The following is a 17,729-nucleotide window of genomic DNA, read 5'->3' as shown; positions in this document are numbered from 1 at the left end:
GCTGGGCAGCAGGCCTTGCGGGACCCTCCAGGGCTCAGGCTGTGTCTAGGAGGGGGCAGTCACTGCTTTCCTCTGGGATGTTTGAGTCCCCACAGATGTCAGGTGCTCCTCAATAAAAGAAGGGGTACAGAGGTATTGGTTTCTTCAGAGGGCTGGTTGTATGGGGTTCCTGAGGGTTGCATCCATGAGTTTTGGAGTCATGGACCCCTGAGGGTGGTTTATGCTAGGGGGCTGGCTTGTTCGAGTGCCTAAAAAGGACTCAGGCCTCCAGGTGGGGACCCAGATGAACTGGGACCAGTGGAGCACAGACCCAGCCTTCTGCATCTGAGGGAGGAGAGGCCGGGGGCTGGGACCCCTGGGTCTGAGGGAGGAGGGGGCGGGCGCCTGGAGTCCTAGGTCTGAGCAAAGACAGGGCTGGCAGCCTGGACTCCTGGGTCCTGCGGAAGGAGGGGCCTGAGGACTTAAATTTCCTGGTCTGAGAGAGGAGGGGGCTGCCTGGATTCCTGGCTTCATGATGGAGACCTAGTTTGCAAGCCGGCCTTCTGGCAATAGAAACCAAATGATGGGTCTAGCACGGCAGAGCCTGAAGTCCAGGAATGGCCCCCTGCCTTTTAAGCCTCAAAGTGGGGAGAGGGCAGAAGACCCCAGGCTCTGAAGTCCGGGTCCAAAGCTGATGTCTCATGCCGGTTCTGGGTCCCTGCCTGCACCCCCTCCTCCCTCTTTATTTTTGGCCCTCTCTCTTGTCCCGGGAGGAAGGCAGAGGCTGGGAGCTGGGTGTGGGGGACGGCCCCTTCCCCCAGCCCTGGCAGGAGGAGGGGTCCCCAGGGAGGCCAACAAGGGGGGCCGTGGGTCTCCCGGCAGGGCGGACGGGGACTGAATGTTAATCGCATCCCAAGTGAGTGTGTGTGCGAGAGCTGAGCGAGTGTGCGAGTCCCTCCCGCTCCGGCTGCTCCAAGTCCAAGCCGCGGCTACCGCCACCACCCTCCACCCGCAGCCTCCCCCGGCCACCAGTGCCCAGCCGAGGGGTGTCGGCCTGGGTGGGTCCGCCCGGCCCCCAGGGGTCTCTCGTGCGTCTGCCAGCTGCCCGGTGAGGATCTGTGTGTCAGGATGTCTGGGGCTGGGCTGGTGGAGGGGGGGTGTGTCTGTAAGGGCTGCGGCGGTGGAGGGAGGGAGGGGTCTGTCTGTCTGTATTGACCCTGAGCCTCCTGCCTGGGTGTCGTGAGCACCCCCCCATTTCCTCCCCAGTCCCCCTAATCCGGACGGATGGTGGGTACCTGGGCTCTGTGCTCCTGCCTGCGTCCGGCCGGGCATCTGGCGTCCCCAGCTGCCTGTGTCCTCCTGTCTGTCCAAACAGCCCCAGACGGCAGTGGCAGCCCGGCCCCCACCGGACCCCGTGTGTATGTGTGTCTGTGTGTGTGTGTGTGTGTGTCCCTCCTCAAGCTCCGGGGGTGTTAAGGGGGAATCCCAGGGAAGTGAGGTTCTGCGTGTGTGCGTGTGTACGTGTGTGTTTCTGGCTGTGCTTGAGAGTGGGGGCGCCAAGGGGGGGTCTGGAGGTGGCCAAGCGAGGAAGGGGAAAGCAGATCCCCAGACAGGCAGTCTCCTGCCCCTCAAACCAACACACACCAGCCTGCGGCTTCAGAGGTGACCCAGACAGACAGACAGACACCGACGCTGGGGTGGGGGGTGGTGCTGAGGGCACAAAGAGGGGGTGGGAATGAGCCAGGGAGAGGCGGGACCGGACACATGGACGGGGGAAGGAGGCGGGGCTGAAGCGGCAGAGGGGGGCACCCCGGGTGGGCGGAGGGGGGATCCCCACGGGGTCGGGGCGGCGAGAGGACACCCCTACAGCCTCCGCAATGTCCGGGGCCCAACTTCCAGCGCAACATGTGTAGCGGCGTCCTCGCCTAGCCAGGGTGGCCGCAACCTTGGGGGACAGACAGGGCAGGACGGTACCGAAGAAGAGAAGAGAGAGCCGGAGCCAGGGACAGGCAGGAGGTCCCCGCCACTGCCGCCCCGGGGCCTGGCCCCCTCAGCGGCTCGCTGAGCCCTCCGCTGCCGAAGCTTCGAGTCACTGGACTCCAGTTTGGTCCTGGCCCCCTGCAATTCCCCCAACAGAACAGGGTCATGAAAAGGTAAGGCAGGGTGGGGGATGCTGGGTGGGGGTGGGAACGTGGACCCCCAGATCTAAAACAGGGTCAGTTGGCCAGGGGCCTCGGGGAAGCGGGGGATTGGATGCTTAGCAGGGGGATCTTGGCACCCCCTGCTCCATTTTCTTTTGGGAACACTTTTCCACCCCCTCTCTTTCTCCCTGAGTCCTTTTTCCCTGGGTCCCTACACCTCAGACCTCCTAACGCCCCATTTCTCTGACACTCTATCTCCTCTCCCCAGCCCTACGGACTTGACACCCCATCTCTATCTCTCCCTACCTCTCTGCCTCACCCTCCCTCTGCACCCCCCTGCCCACAACAGTGTCCCCCATCTCCGACCGGCCTCTCCCTCTCTCCTCTAGCTCTCCGCTCCCTTCTCGGAGCTATGAGTCTGCTATTAATACCCCTGCCAAGGACCTTGAGGGCATCCAGGCCCCAGCACCCCTCGCCCCAGGCTACCACCCCTTCCTCAAGGTTCCGGAATACCCTTCCAGCCTCTTCCAAGCACCAGGATCAGGGTGGGGAGAGCACAGTGCTGGAGGTGGGGGAACGGGACACCGTCTGCAGCACAACGCGAGGCGGTGTTGGGGGGTTGCTGGCTGGTGATCAAAGTGGCCTCTCGGCTCTTTTGTGATGGACTGGGGGGGAGTGATGGAGACAGGGACACCCCAGGAATCTCTGGCACTCTCCTCCTCTTCAGCTGGGGGACAGGCTGTGCTGTGTACAGGACCTGAGTGGGGTGACTGGGGAGGCTAAAGCTGGGGGGGTGCCCGGGACAATGGGACTGATGGGGTTTGAGGAAAAAAATGGGGTCCTTAAGGGAGAAGAGGGCTGTGGGCCTGGACTCCTGGGTCCTGGGCACAGGGAAGGCTGTGCACCTGGATTCCTGAGTCTAGGGGCAGGAGGGGCCCTGGACTCCTGGGTCCTGGGGGAGGAGGGCCGAGAGCCAGGACTCCTGAGTCTTTAGGGAGAAGCTGGCGGAGAGGGTTTCTGGGTCTGAGGAAGGAGCAGGCTGGCTGGGGGCTCAGTTTCCTCAGTCTCTGGCAGGGCCACGTACAGGGGGCTGGACTCTGGACTCGGAGCTGGATGTGTGGCCTGAGACGCATGAGGAAGTACAGACTAGGGCCTGGGCAGTGTGATCCCTGGGAGTGTAGGGTCTGGGGACTGGGCCTCTAGAGTCCACCCAAGGCTGGGCATGGCACCTCAGTCCCGGGGAGGCAGGACACTGCTCCCCCAAATCCCTCATGGGATTAGACTGGGCATCCAGGTGCCTGAGAAGGGTGGGGCTGGGCCCACCTGGGCCTCAGCAGGCAGCAGGACCCTGGAGTCCCCAAGGGCAGAGGCCAGGCAGGGGTGGGTCTGAGAGAGGGAGAGGAGGGGCTGAGGGGTGAGCAGCCATGGGGGACGGGGGGAGGGAGGGCTAGTGTTAACCCCACCGGGGGCCAGGCCACAGCTGTGGGTTATTTTGGGGCAGAAGGGGGGCTATTCTGAGCATTGATTGAGCCAGCTGCTTTGGGAAGGGCAAAAGAGAGGAGGGGCGAGGAGACAGGATTTGGGAGGGACAGGCATGCTGGGAGCCCCCACCTGCACCCGTGGGGAGACAGTGGCCCAGAATCTCTGGGAAGGTGGGTGAAGCCTCTAGGCAGAAGAGGGGATGTGGGCCTTTCCCCCATTCTGTCTGTCTGGGGTGGACTGAAGCCTGTGCTACCATGGCAACCGGACAGGAGCCTGATTGACAGCCAAGAAAGAACCCTCCCTATCTGAACCCCCACCCATTCAGGGAGCCCCTAATGCAGGCATTAAGCCCTCCCTGAGAAACCAGGAGTCCAGACCCCCAGTGCCCTCCTCCCTCAGACCCAGGAGCCAGGAGTCTGGGCTCCCAGCCCGACCACCCGAGGCAGCTCGTATTCAACAGGGGACACAGGAAGAAATGCTGTATTTCCTCTAATTTACTAAATTGCTCTGGGCTGGGAGCCAGGGACCCCCGCCCCCAGCTCTCCACAGCTGTGCCCCCAACTCCACAGCCCAGCCTGGACCGTGACTCCCTCTTGTTGAGAACTGGGGAGGAGGACAGGGACAGGAACAGGCGACAAAAATGGGCTGGGGGTTGTGGGCGAGCTGAGGGGTAAGGTCATAGGCGCATTTTCTTGCCTTAGAAAGCCCCACTAATTTATTTTTCTCGCTCTTTCTCTTCCCCCACACACCTGACCCCTTTTCCCTTTCTCATTTTTTTCCCTCACTTTTCTTCCTTTTATTTTTGATCCCTCCTGCCACTCGCCTTCCTGGCTTTCATGTCTGTGCTGGGCACCTCTCTGGTGGGGGTCTTGATCTTTGCCTCGCCTCGCTATTTCTGTCTTCCTGTGTTTTCTATCTGCTCTGCCTGCCTCCTCCCTCAATCTCTAATTCTGCCTGTTTCTCCATCCCTTGTCTGCGCGTGTGTCTCTTGGTGGCTGTGGGGTCTCTGTCTCTGTATTTCTGGGTTTCTCTCTTATCTTCTCGGTCCAACTTTCTCCTCTCTTCTCTCTTCCTGCCTTCCTATCATTGCCTCTCTATTTCTGACACTCCGTCTTAACTCTGCCTCATCTCCCTGTCTCTGTCACTCTGACCCTCTCTACCCTTTTCTTCTTCCATCTCTTCTTATTCCTGTCACTGTCTCTGACCATCTCTTGCTGCTGTTTCCATCTCTTCTATCTCCCTGGGTCTCTCTGCTCCTATTCTGATCCCATCTCTGTGGGCCTGTTTCCTGCCTGTCTTCTTACTGTCCTCCCCATTACTACCTTGTCTATCTTTTTTTCTTTACCTGTTTCTTCTTTGTCCCCATTGCCCACCTGCACTTTCCCTTTGCCTCTGTCTCTCCCCCATCTCTATCACCCCAACCTTTCCCTCTCTTATCCCTGCGTCTCTCCTTGCCTGCTATCTCTCCTCCGTGTGTCTCTTTCCCTATCTTGTCTCCCTGTCTCCGTCCTCCCATCTCTGTGCCTCGCTCGTTTGTGTGTCCGTCCCTTGCCCGGACGCTCAGAGGCTGCCCGGAGGGGCCCGCAGGCGATGCGCGGCGCCGGTGGCCCCCGCGGCCCTCGGGGCCCCGCTAAGATGTTGCTGCTCCTGGCGCTGGCCTGCGCCAGCCCGTTCCCGGAGGAGGCGCCGGGCCCGGGCGGGGCCGCCGGGCCCGGCGGGGGCCTCGGCGGGGCGCGGCCGCTCAACGTGGCGCTCGTGTTCTCGGGGCCCGCGTACGCAACCGAGGCGGCGCGCCTGGGCCCGGCAGTGGCGGCGGCCGTGCGCAGCCCGGGCCTGGACGTGCGGCCCGTGGCGCTGGTGCTCAACGGCTCGGACCCGCGCAGCCTCGTGCTACAGCTCTGCGACCTACTGTCGGGGCTGCGCGTGCACGGCGTCGTCTTCGAGGACAACTCGCGCGCGCCCGCGGTAGCGCCCATCCTCGACTTCCTGTCGGCGCAGACCTCGCTGCCCATCGTGGCCGTGCACGGCGGCGCCGCGCTCGTGCTCACGCCCAAGGTGCGCGCGACGGGAGGGCGGGGCGGGGCCAGTCCTGAGGGTGGGCGTCGCGGGCGCGGTAGGTCGGATGGTGGGGATCAGGTATAGGTAAGGGGCGGGGCTGACCTGGGGGGGCGGGGCCAGTAGGAGGTGCTGTGCCCGCTCCGGGAGTCACCTAGGAGCAGGGTAGGGCCTGAGAGGGGCCAGTCTTGGGTGACCCGGGTGCGGGGAGGGTTGAGGGTCTTCAGGAGAGGTTAGTGAGGGGAGGGGACGGGGTGGGATCTGGGGAAGTGGCGGGGCCAGGCAGCGAGGGGTGGAGCCCGGGAAGGAAAAGCGACCCCCTCAGATGGCAAGATCTGAGGGAGGGGTCAGTTGAAAAGGAAAAAGATTTAGAAAGGGGTGAGGTCCAGTGAGGAGGTAGGAGCCAGGAAGGCAGGGACAGGGACCAGAATAGAAGGGCATCAGAATTCTGAGGGGCAGGGAGGGGCTCGGCCGGCTGAGAATGGGGGGCTCGGGGATGAAGGGGCAGGATGACGGGGCCATTCGGTGAAAGAAGTGTGAAAAGGGGAGGAGTCGCCAGAGAGAGGCGGGCTGAGGAGGGGTGGGACCCTGAAGCCAGGAAGCGGGAGAGGCCAGTCAGGGAAGGTTGGGTCAGGGCCCACACTCTGTACTAAAGGGGCGGGTCTAGAGAGGAAGGCGGTCCTGAGAGTGGGTTTGGGCAGGTGCATGCCCAGCTGTCGGGTGTGGAGGGCCAGAATTCAGAGGATGGGCCTGGGCGGCTGAAGGCCCACAGCAGGGGATGGGGCACAGAGGCTGGAGCAGGCTGTGGCCTGGGAGAGGCCTGCCTCCCAAGGGCACAGGAAGGGCCAGCTGGAGTGAACAAAGGGTAGGGAAGGGCAGAACTGGCCAAGCAGTGGTGTGCAGACTGAAAAGGAAGAGGGTCAGGTGAGAGGTGGCTGCTGGAAAGGATTGGGGCCTATTCAGAGGTGGAACCAGTGTCTCATGGGAGGGACTCTCCAGTGGATGGACACCTGCCTGGGTGAAGCCTAAGTCTCCACCAATTCTCTCTGCTGTGAGGGCTGGTGGCTTTGTGACTATCTCTGTCGTGTGCTGGACTCTTAGTTCTCGCCTGTCCAGAGCACCCTGGGAAAGGGCCTCTGTCCAACTTTCTACTTCTCTGGTTTGGGGTTGTCCAGAGGTTTTGTAGGCAGATCACCTGCGAGGTGAACCTATAACTTCCTGGCTCCCATCCCCATGGCATACTGAGAGATGTGGTCCCTGGTGCCTCCTTTGCTGCTTAGTAGTGTGGGCAGCTCTGTTGTCTTTTGAGCACCGGTGGCTGCTCAGTGATGCCCGTTGCCTTCTGGGAAATGTAGTCCCCTCAGTGTCTGGGTGGAATAAAGAGTCACAGCTCCATCTATGCCATCACAGATTTCCCCTGTGGAATGTGGTCCCCTCAGTAGACCTCCACCTGCCAAGGATGAGGTCCTCTCAGGGTTCTTACTGCATGCTGGGAGACCATATCCCCTCAGGACAACTGTCCAATCCTCTATACCTATATCCACAGGCAGGCACTGAGGGAGACAGTCCACCTACTCTTCTCATTGCATTACTGGAGGACTTGTGGAGGGCTGATTCTGTGCCAGTTAGGTTCTGGGGAATATAGTTATGAAAGGAGGAAAGAAAAAAAACCCAACAAGGCCTCTGCTCTTATGGAGCTTGCATTCCAATGGGGAGACAGACAAAACAAATAACATAGTGAGCTCTGCCCCGGAGAAAAGGTGATGACCGAGGATGGGGCTTCAATAGATGGCAGTCAGTGGAGGTGTTTATGAGGTGACACCTGAGCTGGACTGAGGATGAGGTGAGGTAGGTCCAGCATGGAGGAGCCAAGGGGAAAGTGTCCCTGTGTCCCCAGGAGAGGCAACAGCTAAGGGCAAAGCCCCTGAAGCCAGAAGGAACTTGATATGCTTGAGGAAGAGCAAAGAGGTGGGGGTGGTGGGGGATGAGGTCAGCGAGGCAATGGGGGCCACAGGGACGACTTTGGCTTTAAGTAGAACCATTGGAAGGTCTTCAACGAAGAAGGGATTTGATCCAATTAATATTTTGAAAAGATCATTCTGTCTGCTGTCTGGAGAATGGACTGGAAGATGCAAGCATGGAAGCAGAGATGCATTAGGAGGCAGAAATGTAGTGACAGTGAAGGTTGTGGTGGGGGCAGTAGTGAGGCAGTGAGGACAAGTCGGGTTATGTTTTGAACAGAGAGCCGAGAAGATTTGGAGCTGATTTGGATGTGGGCTTGAGGGAAAGAGAGGGAAGACATGAGTTAGCCTTGGGGCCCTAACATCTGGTGAATAAGGAAACGAAGACAGGGAACAGGTTTGAGGCAGGGGAAAGATCAAGAATTCTGTATTTGACATACTTACTTTCAGATGCCCCTCAAGGGAAGGTGTTGAGCTGATAGGGCAATAGGTTTGTCTGGAACTCACAAGAGAGGTGGTGACTGAGGACGGGAGCCATCAACATATCTAGGGCTGTTCCATGTAACTTTCTACAGTGATGAGAATGGTCTGTATCTGCTGTGTCCAATATGACAGTCACCGGCCACATGTGACCATTGAGCATTGGACATGTGGTTAGTGTACCCAGGGAACTAAATTTTATTTAATTTCATTTAATTTTGATTTGAACAGCCATGGGTAGCTAGCAGCTGTCATAGGGTAGCCCAGGAAACAGCATTTAAACCCATGACTCTGGATGACTTACCAGGAAGAGAGGACAGAGAAGACGAGAGAGAAGACTGGGGCACTCCTACGTTTAGAATTCTGACTGAGGAAGAGAGTCCAGCAAAGGAAACAGAAGGAGGGTCCAGGGAGGTAGGAGGGAAATCAGAGAAGGGCAAGTCCCTTAGCAAAGCTTCCAGTTGGAAGAAACAGTACCTTCAGCACCTGTTGCATGATGGAAGATGTAGTCCTCAGTGTGTTCTGGAAACTCTAGTTCCCTTGCTGGATGCGGGGTGTGTTCCTTATGGGAATGTAACAGATAAAACTCCCATGTCTCAGTGACTCAACCCAATAGAAGGCTGTTTCTCAGGCATACAAAATCCAAACAGGTGTTCCTGTTTGGAGGTGGTTTTCCTCCAGGTGGTGACTCAGGGACACTGGCTCCTCCCTCTCATGGCTCTGTAGCCCCCTCAGACTTCAGATTTCTCTCCGGGACCTCCGTCTCTGTCCTCAGGGAAGAGATAAGGCGCATGGGGGAGGATTTTGTGGATGAACCTTGAACTCAGCCACGTGGAGACCTAACCCAGGTCTAGCTCTGTGCCCCAGCAGGGAAAGGAAAGGGATTTGGTGAACAGCTTGTCAGTTTGCCATATTGAGAGCTGTGGCCTGTTAGTGGCCACTGGGAGCTGCGTGTAACGCCCTAGTTGACTGTGGAAGGTCGCCGACTAATTGCTGGAAGCTGTGGTCTCCCCTCTGGAGGCCTGACCTCCTCCTTGTCCCCCACAGGAGAAGGGCTCCACCTTCCTGCAGCTGGGCTCCTCCACAGAGCAGCAGCTTCAGGTCATCTTTGAGGTGCTTGAGGAGTACGACTGGACGTCCTTTGTAGCAGTGACCACGCGTGCCCCTGGCCACCGAGCCTTCCTCTCCTACATCGAGGTGCTGACTGATGGCAGCCTGGTGGGCTGGGAGCACCGCGGGGCACTGACGCTGGACCCTGGGGCAGGCGAGGCAGTGCTGGGTGCCCAGCTCCGCAGTGTCAGCGCACAGATCCGTCTGCTCTTCTGTGCCCGCGAGGAGGCCGAGCCTGTGTTCCGGGCCGCCGAGGAGGCTGGCCTCACTGGGCCTGGCTACGTCTGGTTCATGGTGGGGCCCCAGCTGGCTGGAGGCGGGAGCTCGGGCGCCCCTGGGGAGCCCCTCCTTCTGCCGGGAGGCGCCCCACTGCCTGCCGGGTTGTTTGCAGTGCGCTCAGCAGGCTGGCGGGATGACCTGGCCCGGCGTGTGGCAGCTGGCGTGGCCGTAGTGGCCAGAGGTGCCCAGGCCCTGCTGCGTGACTATGGCTTCCTGCCTGAGCTCGGCCATGACTGTCGCGCCCAGAACCGCACCCACCGAGGGGAGAGCCTACATAGGTGAGTGGGGCTGGGGTGGGAAGGCCCAGAGCCTCATTATATGGGGTACCCATTGGCTGAGTGGCTTAAATGGGTCAGTTGCCTCCTCAGAGCTTTGGTTTCGTTTTCTGTAAAATGAGTATCATTGGGTCTCCTTTCTGGGGTTAAATTGGGAATTTTTGAAAAAAGCGCCTCAGGTGCAGTGAGTGTATTTCTCAATTTTGTGATTTTTTTCAGCTTAATGGCTTTAAAATCAAGACGCATCCTCCAGTTGATGGCTTATCATGGTTTAAATGGCAGCAAATTTTTCTTGGTGGTACCTAAAAACAGATGCATCTTACAGTTGAGAGCATCTTCCATCTGATGAAATACCCTAGTTAGAGTATGAGCGGAACTTCCGTAGTAAAACAGCCCAACAATCCAGTGGTCCAAACACGGTAGAAGTTTGTTTTCATCTCAACACTCTAGAGATGAGGGGTCCAGGTTATCCGGAGGCTGTGTTCCTCCACATGACCATTCAGGGACCCAGGACCCTCCCACCTTGTTGCTCTGCCATCTTGTTTCTGCACCATTGAAACTGGGTCGTACGCATGTCAAAATCCTAGGTCATGAGAAAGGGAGAGGAAGTGGAGAGCAAGCAGTTTCTTTTTGGGCAAGTGAAATGGAAGGGACAAGTCTTGGATTCCATTGGTGAGAGAGTAGTGACACGGCCAGAGCTGGCTTATTGGTTGTTTACAGCCACGTGCATGCAGATTGGTTAGGCGTCGATTCTGATTGGCTCCTGAGGGTGCTGTATTGATGGAGTTTGAATGTCATCCCTGCACATGGCCTGGGCTAGCGTCAAGGAAGACTGGGAAATGTTGACAGTAGCTGGTCAGGTGTGTGCCCAGCTTTTACACGCTATTGTTTTAGTAGAGGGGAACAGGGTTTGCTGGGAAACGCCTCTCCCCCGTTGAAAGCTTTGGGAGTGAGAAACTGAAGAGTTTGGTGACAGAACAGGAGAAGGAGAGAGGCCTTGAATCCTGAAATGAGAATGAGCTGAACTCAGGAAGAGGTGATGGGCGGGGAAGAAAATCTCAGAGAGGAGGATTGTGAGTCGGAAGTCAGGATACAGGGACAAAGAGGATGAGAAAAGCATTCCGGGTTCATAAATTCTTACTGAATGCCTGCTAGGAACTAGGGCTCATGCTGGGCGCTGGAACGCGGAGATGAATAAAACCATGGACTTCTCTTCAAAGAACACAGGGTCCTGGTGGGCAGAAGACAGGGATGGGATGATGACAACGCAGTGTGATGCCTGCGATAGTGGAGGTGGCATGGGGTCTGGGAGAGCGCAGGGAGGAGTACTAAGCCAGGACATTTTTGGTTGCGAGAAGCAGAGTCTCATTTGATTTCCTCAGGGAAAAGGGGGTATATTGCAAAGATAAACATGCGCAGAAACCCAGACATCAGGAATTGAAACCAAGCCAGGCAACCAGCTACTCTTTCCTCTTTCTGATGCTGTCTTTTTCTTTCTCTCTCTCTCCCTCTTCTTCCTCTCTTTCTTAGCCTTGCCACTTCCAGAGACTGTCCAATTCTTCTCTTACCACCACTTACCCAGAATTTCTGCTTCTTAATATTCATAATTTCAGCCCATCCTGTCCACCCCCCACCCCCTCATCCTACCACATCTCATGGCCAATGTCCTCCCAAGAGAGGAATTTCACTGGCCCCAGTCAGCCTTCCAAATGAGGCTACACAAGTCACAGGTCAACCTCTGAAGCCCGGGAGGTTTCCAGGAGGAGGAGATATCTAAGCTGAGCCTGAAGATAAATTGCCCATTCATTCATTCATTCATTGAGAAGCTGTTTATTGAGAGCTGACTATATGCCAAGCACTGCTTTAGGTACAAGGGTAAATGGTGTTAAATAAGGTACCTGGTCTCACAGAGCTTATGGTCTCATAGGGGAGTGAACAGGGGTAGTGAACAAACAAGAAAAGGAAGAAGAAAATACCAGTGAGTGATAGCTTGAGATGAAAACAACACAGGTGGAATGTGATAAGAAATGCCTTAGGGTGCTAGATGAGCTGAGGTCCTCTGAGTAGGTGAAATTTGGAGGTAAAAAAATGGATTAAGAGAAAGAGCCAATTGTTGGAACATCTAAGTGAAGAGGAGAGGGAATAACAAGTACAAAGACCCTTGGGCTGGAATTGCCTGCTTGGGAGCCTGAAATAAAGGCGTTGACGCTGGAGCTTAGAGGGCAGGGGAGGGTGTAACTAGGAGATGGAGAAACAAGCAGGGCCCAGACCATGCAGGGCATTTAGACCAGCTTAAGGCGTTTGGATTTGATTCTAAGAGTTGTTGGGGGGTTTGCCGATTTCAGGCAAGGGGAACAGCACTGTGCAAAGGCCCAGAGGGGAGAGGAATGTGGTCAGGTTGGTGGGACCCCAGTTACTCAGGGCAGATGAAGGCAAGAGAATTAGGGTTTGGGGTGAAGAGGCTGGGGAGGTAGATGGGGCCAGGCCATAAGGGCCACCTGTTTGAGAGGCTTGGGCTTGTTCCTGGGCACTGGGGAGCCATGGGTGGGTTATGAGCAGCGAAGAGGTGGAGTCAGTTTGGGTTGTAGAAAGATCCCTCTGGGCGGAGTGGGGAACAGACTGGAGGAGAGAGATTGGAGGCTGGGGTGAGGGTCCAGGAGGGCCGTGGGGATAGAGGGGAGAGGAAGGGATAGAGAAATCCCGGGGGGCAGGAAGGATGGGGCTTGGGACAGATGGCCTGGGTGGGAGAGTGAGGGGATGAGGATGGCAGCCGAAGGCCTGACCAGGCCCAGGGCGATACTGAACACAGGATGGCCTTCCAAGTCCAGGATGCTATTGCATAGGGAAGATATCGGGAGTCCAGAGACCTTCTGGGGCTTCTCCCCAGGAGGTGATACTCGAGCTGAGTCTTGAAGACGTGAGAATTGGTCAGGATGAGAAGGGACAGAACCAGGGGTTTCCAGGCAGAGAGAACACCACCACCTGCAAAGGCCTAGAGAAAAGAAACTGAGTGATATGTTTGAGGGACACCTTGTTGGTGTTGGTGGGGCACAAAAAGGGTTTAGGGTGGAAAGAGTTTGAAGGCGGGAAGGGATCAGAGATGGGTCTTCAGAGGCAGGCTGGGCCAGAACACACAGGGTCTCTAAGAGGACCTCAAACCCAGGCTGAGGGTCTGGGGCCTTGTTTAGCAAGGGGAGAATACTTGAGCAGAGAAGAGGCATATTTGGGTTTTCAGGATCTCGGAGGAAAGATTCCAGGTGGGGCCTGGAACTTGTCAGTAGGAAGGGGACTTTCTCTGCCTTTTGGGTCCAAGGTCCAGTCCAGGTTCCTACCTGTCCCCTCCCTTCCTCCTGGCCAGGTACTTCATGAATATTACCTGGGATAACCGGGATTACTCCTTCAATGAGGATGGCTTCCTGGTGAACCCCTCCCTGGTGGTCATCTCACTCACCAGAGACAGGACTTGGGAGGTGGTGAGTCCCAGCCCCCACCCCAGGCCCGGGCCCCCAGGTCCTGAGGAAGAGGGTGTGAGGAACCAGACTTCTGTGTCCTGGCAGAGACAGGATCTGAGGCCCCGGCCTGTGGCCTCTGAGGGAGGCGAGGGGTGGGGGCCTGGACTTCTAGTTCTCGGGGGAAAGACTGGGCACCTAGACTCCTGGGTTCCAGGGGGAGGCAGGAGATGGGGCCCAGACTCCTGGTCTGAAGGAGAAGGAGCTGAGAGCCCAGGCTCCAGGAACCGGGGCCACGAAAGTCAGGACATCCTGGAAAGGCCCCCCAGGGAGCCTGACTCCCCTTCTCTTGGCCAAGGTGGGCAGCTGGGAGCAGCAGACTCTCCGCTTAAAGTACCCGCTGTGGTCCCGCTATGGCCGCTTCCTGCAGCCAGTGGATGACACACAGCACCTCACGGTGGCCACGCTGGAGGAGAGACCCTTTGTCATTGTGGAGCCCGCGGACCCCATCAGCGGCACTTGCATCCGAGATTCCGTCCCCTGCCGAAGCCAACTCAACCGCACCCACAGGTGAGAACCGGGGTCCAGGAGTTCCAGCTTCAAAATTCTTCTCCCTTGAAACCCGGTAGTATGACGCTAGCCCCCTCCTCCCGTGGGACCCAGGACCCAAAAGCCCTCCAGCTCCATGACCTTGGACAAGTAATGGAACTCCTTTGAGCCTCAGTTTCCTCAGAAAGCGCTAAACATAGTTTTAGCTGCTGCTTGTCTATTCCTCCATACCCTGACCTCCTGGGAGAGTCTAAGGCTGGGGTTCCCAGCGTCCCCAAGCCTGCTCGCTCCCCGCAGCCCTCCTCCGGACGCCCCCCGCCCAGAAAAGCGGTGCTGCAAGGGCTTCTGCATCGACATTCTGAAGCGGCTGGCGCAGACCATAGGCTTCAGCTACGATCTCTACCTGGTCACTAACGGCAAGCACGGGAAAAAGATTGACGGCGTCTGGAACGGGATGATCGGGGAGGTGAAGCCGTGGGCGACACGTGGGGCAGGGGCTGGAACTGGGCAGACACGGGCGTGGCCAAAGGGGGCGTGGTGCCTTCATGAGGGGCGGGGCAACATAAGGGACCTCCCTGGAGGGCGGGGACTGGGAGGGTCCATGAGGGTGGAACACCTAATGAAGGGGCGGGACCAGGGTGGGACTTCTAGGTGAAGGGGGTGGGGCCGGGAGGAGGGAGGGCAGAGCCTTCAGAGGGCGGGGCGGGCACAGGGTGTGGCTTGGGGCTACTTAATACTCCTGTTCCCAAACTCTCACCTCCACCTTTCCTTTCCTGCTCTGCATCCCCCCCATCCACCAGCCAATGTCACCTCGTCACTGGTCTCCTGGGGCCGGTCCAGACTCTGCGCAGTGTGTCTCTGTCTGCTTGGGCCAGCCAAGATTCCTCACCCACTCCTCGCCCTCACCCCAGGTGTTCTACCAGCGCGCCGACATGGCCATCGGCTCCCTCACCATCAACGAGGAGCGGTCGGAGATCGTGGACTTCTCTGTCCCCTTCGTGGAGACAGGCATCAGCGTCATGGTGGCACGCAGCAATGGCACCGTGTCCCCCTCGGCCTTCCTGGGTGAGCCCGGGCCCCGGGATGGCAAGGCTGGGGGACTCTGTGGGCACAATTCCCATCCTGGAATTGCCTGTACCACTGTTGTGACTCGGTGAAATGATAGCACTTCTGAGCCTCAGTTTCCTAATCTGTAAAATGGGAGAAATAATTTCCCCTACCATTTTGCCATGAAGCTAAGGAAACTGGAGCCTCAAGAAGCTTCTCTTGAACAATCTGTTCAAGGCGTTGTACCTGGTCTTGTATTCTTTTTTTCTTAAAGAGAGCCCTCCAAATTATATAAGCTTCAGGACCTCCCAACCGCAAGTCTTATTCGTATATAAGTATGAGGTGAGGAAAAGAGATGAATGTGGTACAAGCACTCAGTTCATCCACCAGTGTTTATTGAGCACTTACTGTGTGCCAGGCTCTGGGGTGCACACAAATCCCTGCCCTCTAAGGGCGCTCCACCTCACGGGGGAGACAGAACAAAAAGGTCTTAAAGGGGTACAAGGACGAGATGACTTCAGATGGTGATCAATACCATGAGAAAGTAAGCCACGGCGGAGAGATGGAGAGGAATGGGACTGGTGCTGCCATGGGTGGGCAGGAGGGCTTTGAGGAGGTGACCCAGTCCGGTGTGGATCTGGCTGAAGAGCATTCCAGGCTGAGGGAACAGCAAAGGCAAAGGCTCCAAGGTGGGAACAAGGGTGGAGTGTTTGTGAAATAGCGGAAGTCCGTTGTGGCTGGAGGGGGGCAGCGGGTGAGAGTTGGGGGAGGTGAGGGCACAGGGCCCTGGTTGCTACAGTAGGAAGTTTGGATTTTACTCTTATTGCACTAGCAAGGGTTTTAACTGCAGATGGTAGTGTGGAGATGTACGATCAGATTTAGGCTTTTAAAATATCCCACTGGCAGCTCTGTGGAGTGACGAGGCTACTGCGACCATCCATGCAGAGAGGATGGGGGAGTGGGCCAGGATGATGGCAGGGAGGGAGAGGCAAGTAAGCAGGCTTGGGATGTGGTTCGGGAGCCGCGGATTGAGTAGAGCTCTCATTCATTTGCTGAGCTTGGAGATGACAGAAAGAAATGCGTACTTGGGGCCGAGGGCAGCAGGTCTTGTCACTTCCCTGTTGTTGTCTGAAGTCTGAGCAGTGCTTTGGGAGCGGGAGGGGCTGGGAGAGGGGACAACCCTCCTTTGTGTTTGTTTTTGTATATTTCCCTAACAATGTCTCTCGTGGCCTCCTCTTTGCACCAGGGTCTCTGCAGGGCACCCTGAGATGCACCACGTGGGGCTTCTGCCTTCAACAGTGGTGCGACAAGGTCATATTTATGCCCAACCACATTGCCCAGCAGAGGTGACAGGCATGTCCCCAGATGCCGCAGTGACAGTCCAGGATAGTGACACTGCTGTTGTGACAGGGGCAGTCTTGGCTGCTCTTACACTCGGCCTAGGAGGTGAAATCACCTGGTACTGATCCCAAGGAAGTGGTGATTCAGATTTATTGTCAGTGAACTTCCGGAGGCAATGTGAAGCGGGGACACATGAACCCGTGTCTGTGTGATGGAGAGGTTAGGGGGGCGCCTGTGGTGGGGAGCTGTAGAAGAGAGGGTGAGGGCTCGTTTGGGAACGGTGAGTTCTGGGTGGCTAAAGCAGCGGGCTCTTGCGAGAGTGATCAAGCTGCAGAGGTCAGTGGAAGCCAGGCTGAGGGGTGGGGACTTTGTCCTGGGGGCACTGGGGAACCACAGAGCGGGGAGGCGGCCAGCTCATCTGTGGGTGTAGAAGGGGCCTCTAGGGCCTTTGGGGACGGGAGCGGGCTAGAGAGGAGAGACTGGAGAGATGGTCCAGGGGAGAGAAGGGAAGGAAAGGCCGGGGCGGGGGGCAGGGTGAAGATGGCAAATGTGGGGGTTTGGGCTAAGACTGGATGGATTGTGGGGCTCCCAAGATGGGGAGCCTGGGCGCTGGCACTGTGCTCAGTGTGAAACATGGTGAATGGCAAGGGTTTGGAGGTCTGGAGGATGGCCAAGGGGAGGAGGAGACTCGGGTCTGGGGCTCAGGAAACTAATTTAGAAGACATTTGTATTTGGTGGTTGAAACCACAGAAATGATTGAGATGGCTGTCTTTGAGAGAGATTGTCTCCCAGGGGTCTGGGTGATCAAAGAGGCTGTTCACAAGATGGGGATCCTGGGAAGGGGACAGAGTCACATTTGGGCTGTACCGTGTTCAAGTGGTCCCCCAGGCCTTTGCTTGCTGAGTCATGACTGTACACCCCTTTCCCCCCAGAGCCCTACAGCCCTGCCGTGTGGGTGATGATGTTTGTCATGTGCCTCACTGTGGTCGCCGTCACCGTTTTCATCTTCGAGTACCTCAGTCCCGTTGGCTACAACCGCAGCCTGGCCACGGGGAAGCGTGAGTCCCCTTCCTCCATTGCCCTAACGCACAGCCCAGACCACAGATAAAACTACATTTCCCAGCAGCCCCTGGGGTGGAATGATGGTCTCTTGAACTGCCAGAGGCCTTGGGTACCACTGGGTATTGGAGTTTTTTCTGCTTCCTTGCTGAGCAGAAGGGACTTGGGGTCCATGTCCCTCTCCTGGCCCCCTGCAGGCCCTGGTGGCTCAACCTTCACCATTGGGAAATCCATCTGGCTGCTCTGGGCCCTGGTGTTCAATAACTCAGTGCCCGTGGAGAACCCCCGGGGAACCACCAGCAAAATCATGGTGCTGGTGTGGGCCTTCTTTGCTGTCATCTTCCTTGCCAGCTACACAGCCAACCTGGCTGCCTTCATGATCCAGGAGGAGTACGTGGACACGGTGTCTGGGCTCAGTGACCGAAAGGTGTGTGTGTTTTGGAGGAGAGGGGGCTAGAGGTCACAAAGCTTGGCATGTGGGAGGTCAGAGGGGTTCCAAAATGGTAGAATGGAATGTTCCAG

At 57.4% G+C, this 17,729-nt stretch overlaps 1 protein-coding gene across 1 annotated transcript in view; it reads left to right on the top strand.

Moving 5' to 3' along the window:
* The first annotated feature begins 627 nt into the window (after window positions 1-627).
* The window catches only part of GRIN2D (glutamate ionotropic receptor NMDA type subunit 2D), a 29,125-nt gene continuing 12,023 nt past the window's right edge, over window positions 628-17,729 (top strand). Inside the window, exons 1-10 of the mRNA XM_073225685.1 lie at window positions 628-1,087; window positions 1,879-2,132; window positions 5,167-5,657; window positions 9,146-9,765; window positions 13,121-13,235; window positions 13,570-13,781; window positions 14,058-14,226; window positions 14,672-14,825; window positions 17,081-17,206; window positions 17,405-17,634. Of these exons, the coding sequence (XP_073081786.1) occupies window positions 5,193-5,657; window positions 9,146-9,765; window positions 13,121-13,235; window positions 13,570-13,781; window positions 14,058-14,226; window positions 14,672-14,825; window positions 17,081-17,206; window positions 17,405-17,634 (2,091 nt within the window). The 5' untranslated portion in view covers window positions 628-1,087; window positions 1,879-2,132; window positions 5,167-5,192. The remainder of the gene's footprint in view (window positions 1,088-1,878; window positions 2,133-5,166; window positions 5,658-9,145; window positions 9,766-13,120; window positions 13,236-13,569; window positions 13,782-14,057; window positions 14,227-14,671; window positions 14,826-17,080; window positions 17,207-17,404; window positions 17,635-17,729) is intronic.

The sequence above is a fragment of the Manis javanica genome, chromosome 17 (assembly GCF_040802235.1).
Source record: "Manis javanica isolate MJ-LG chromosome 17, MJ_LKY, whole genome shotgun sequence".
Classification (NCBI taxonomy): domain Eukaryota; kingdom Metazoa; phylum Chordata; class Mammalia; order Pholidota; family Manidae; genus Manis; species Manis javanica.
Note: the sequence above shows the minus strand (reverse complement) of the source record. Positions and strands in the feature narration are given on the sequence as shown.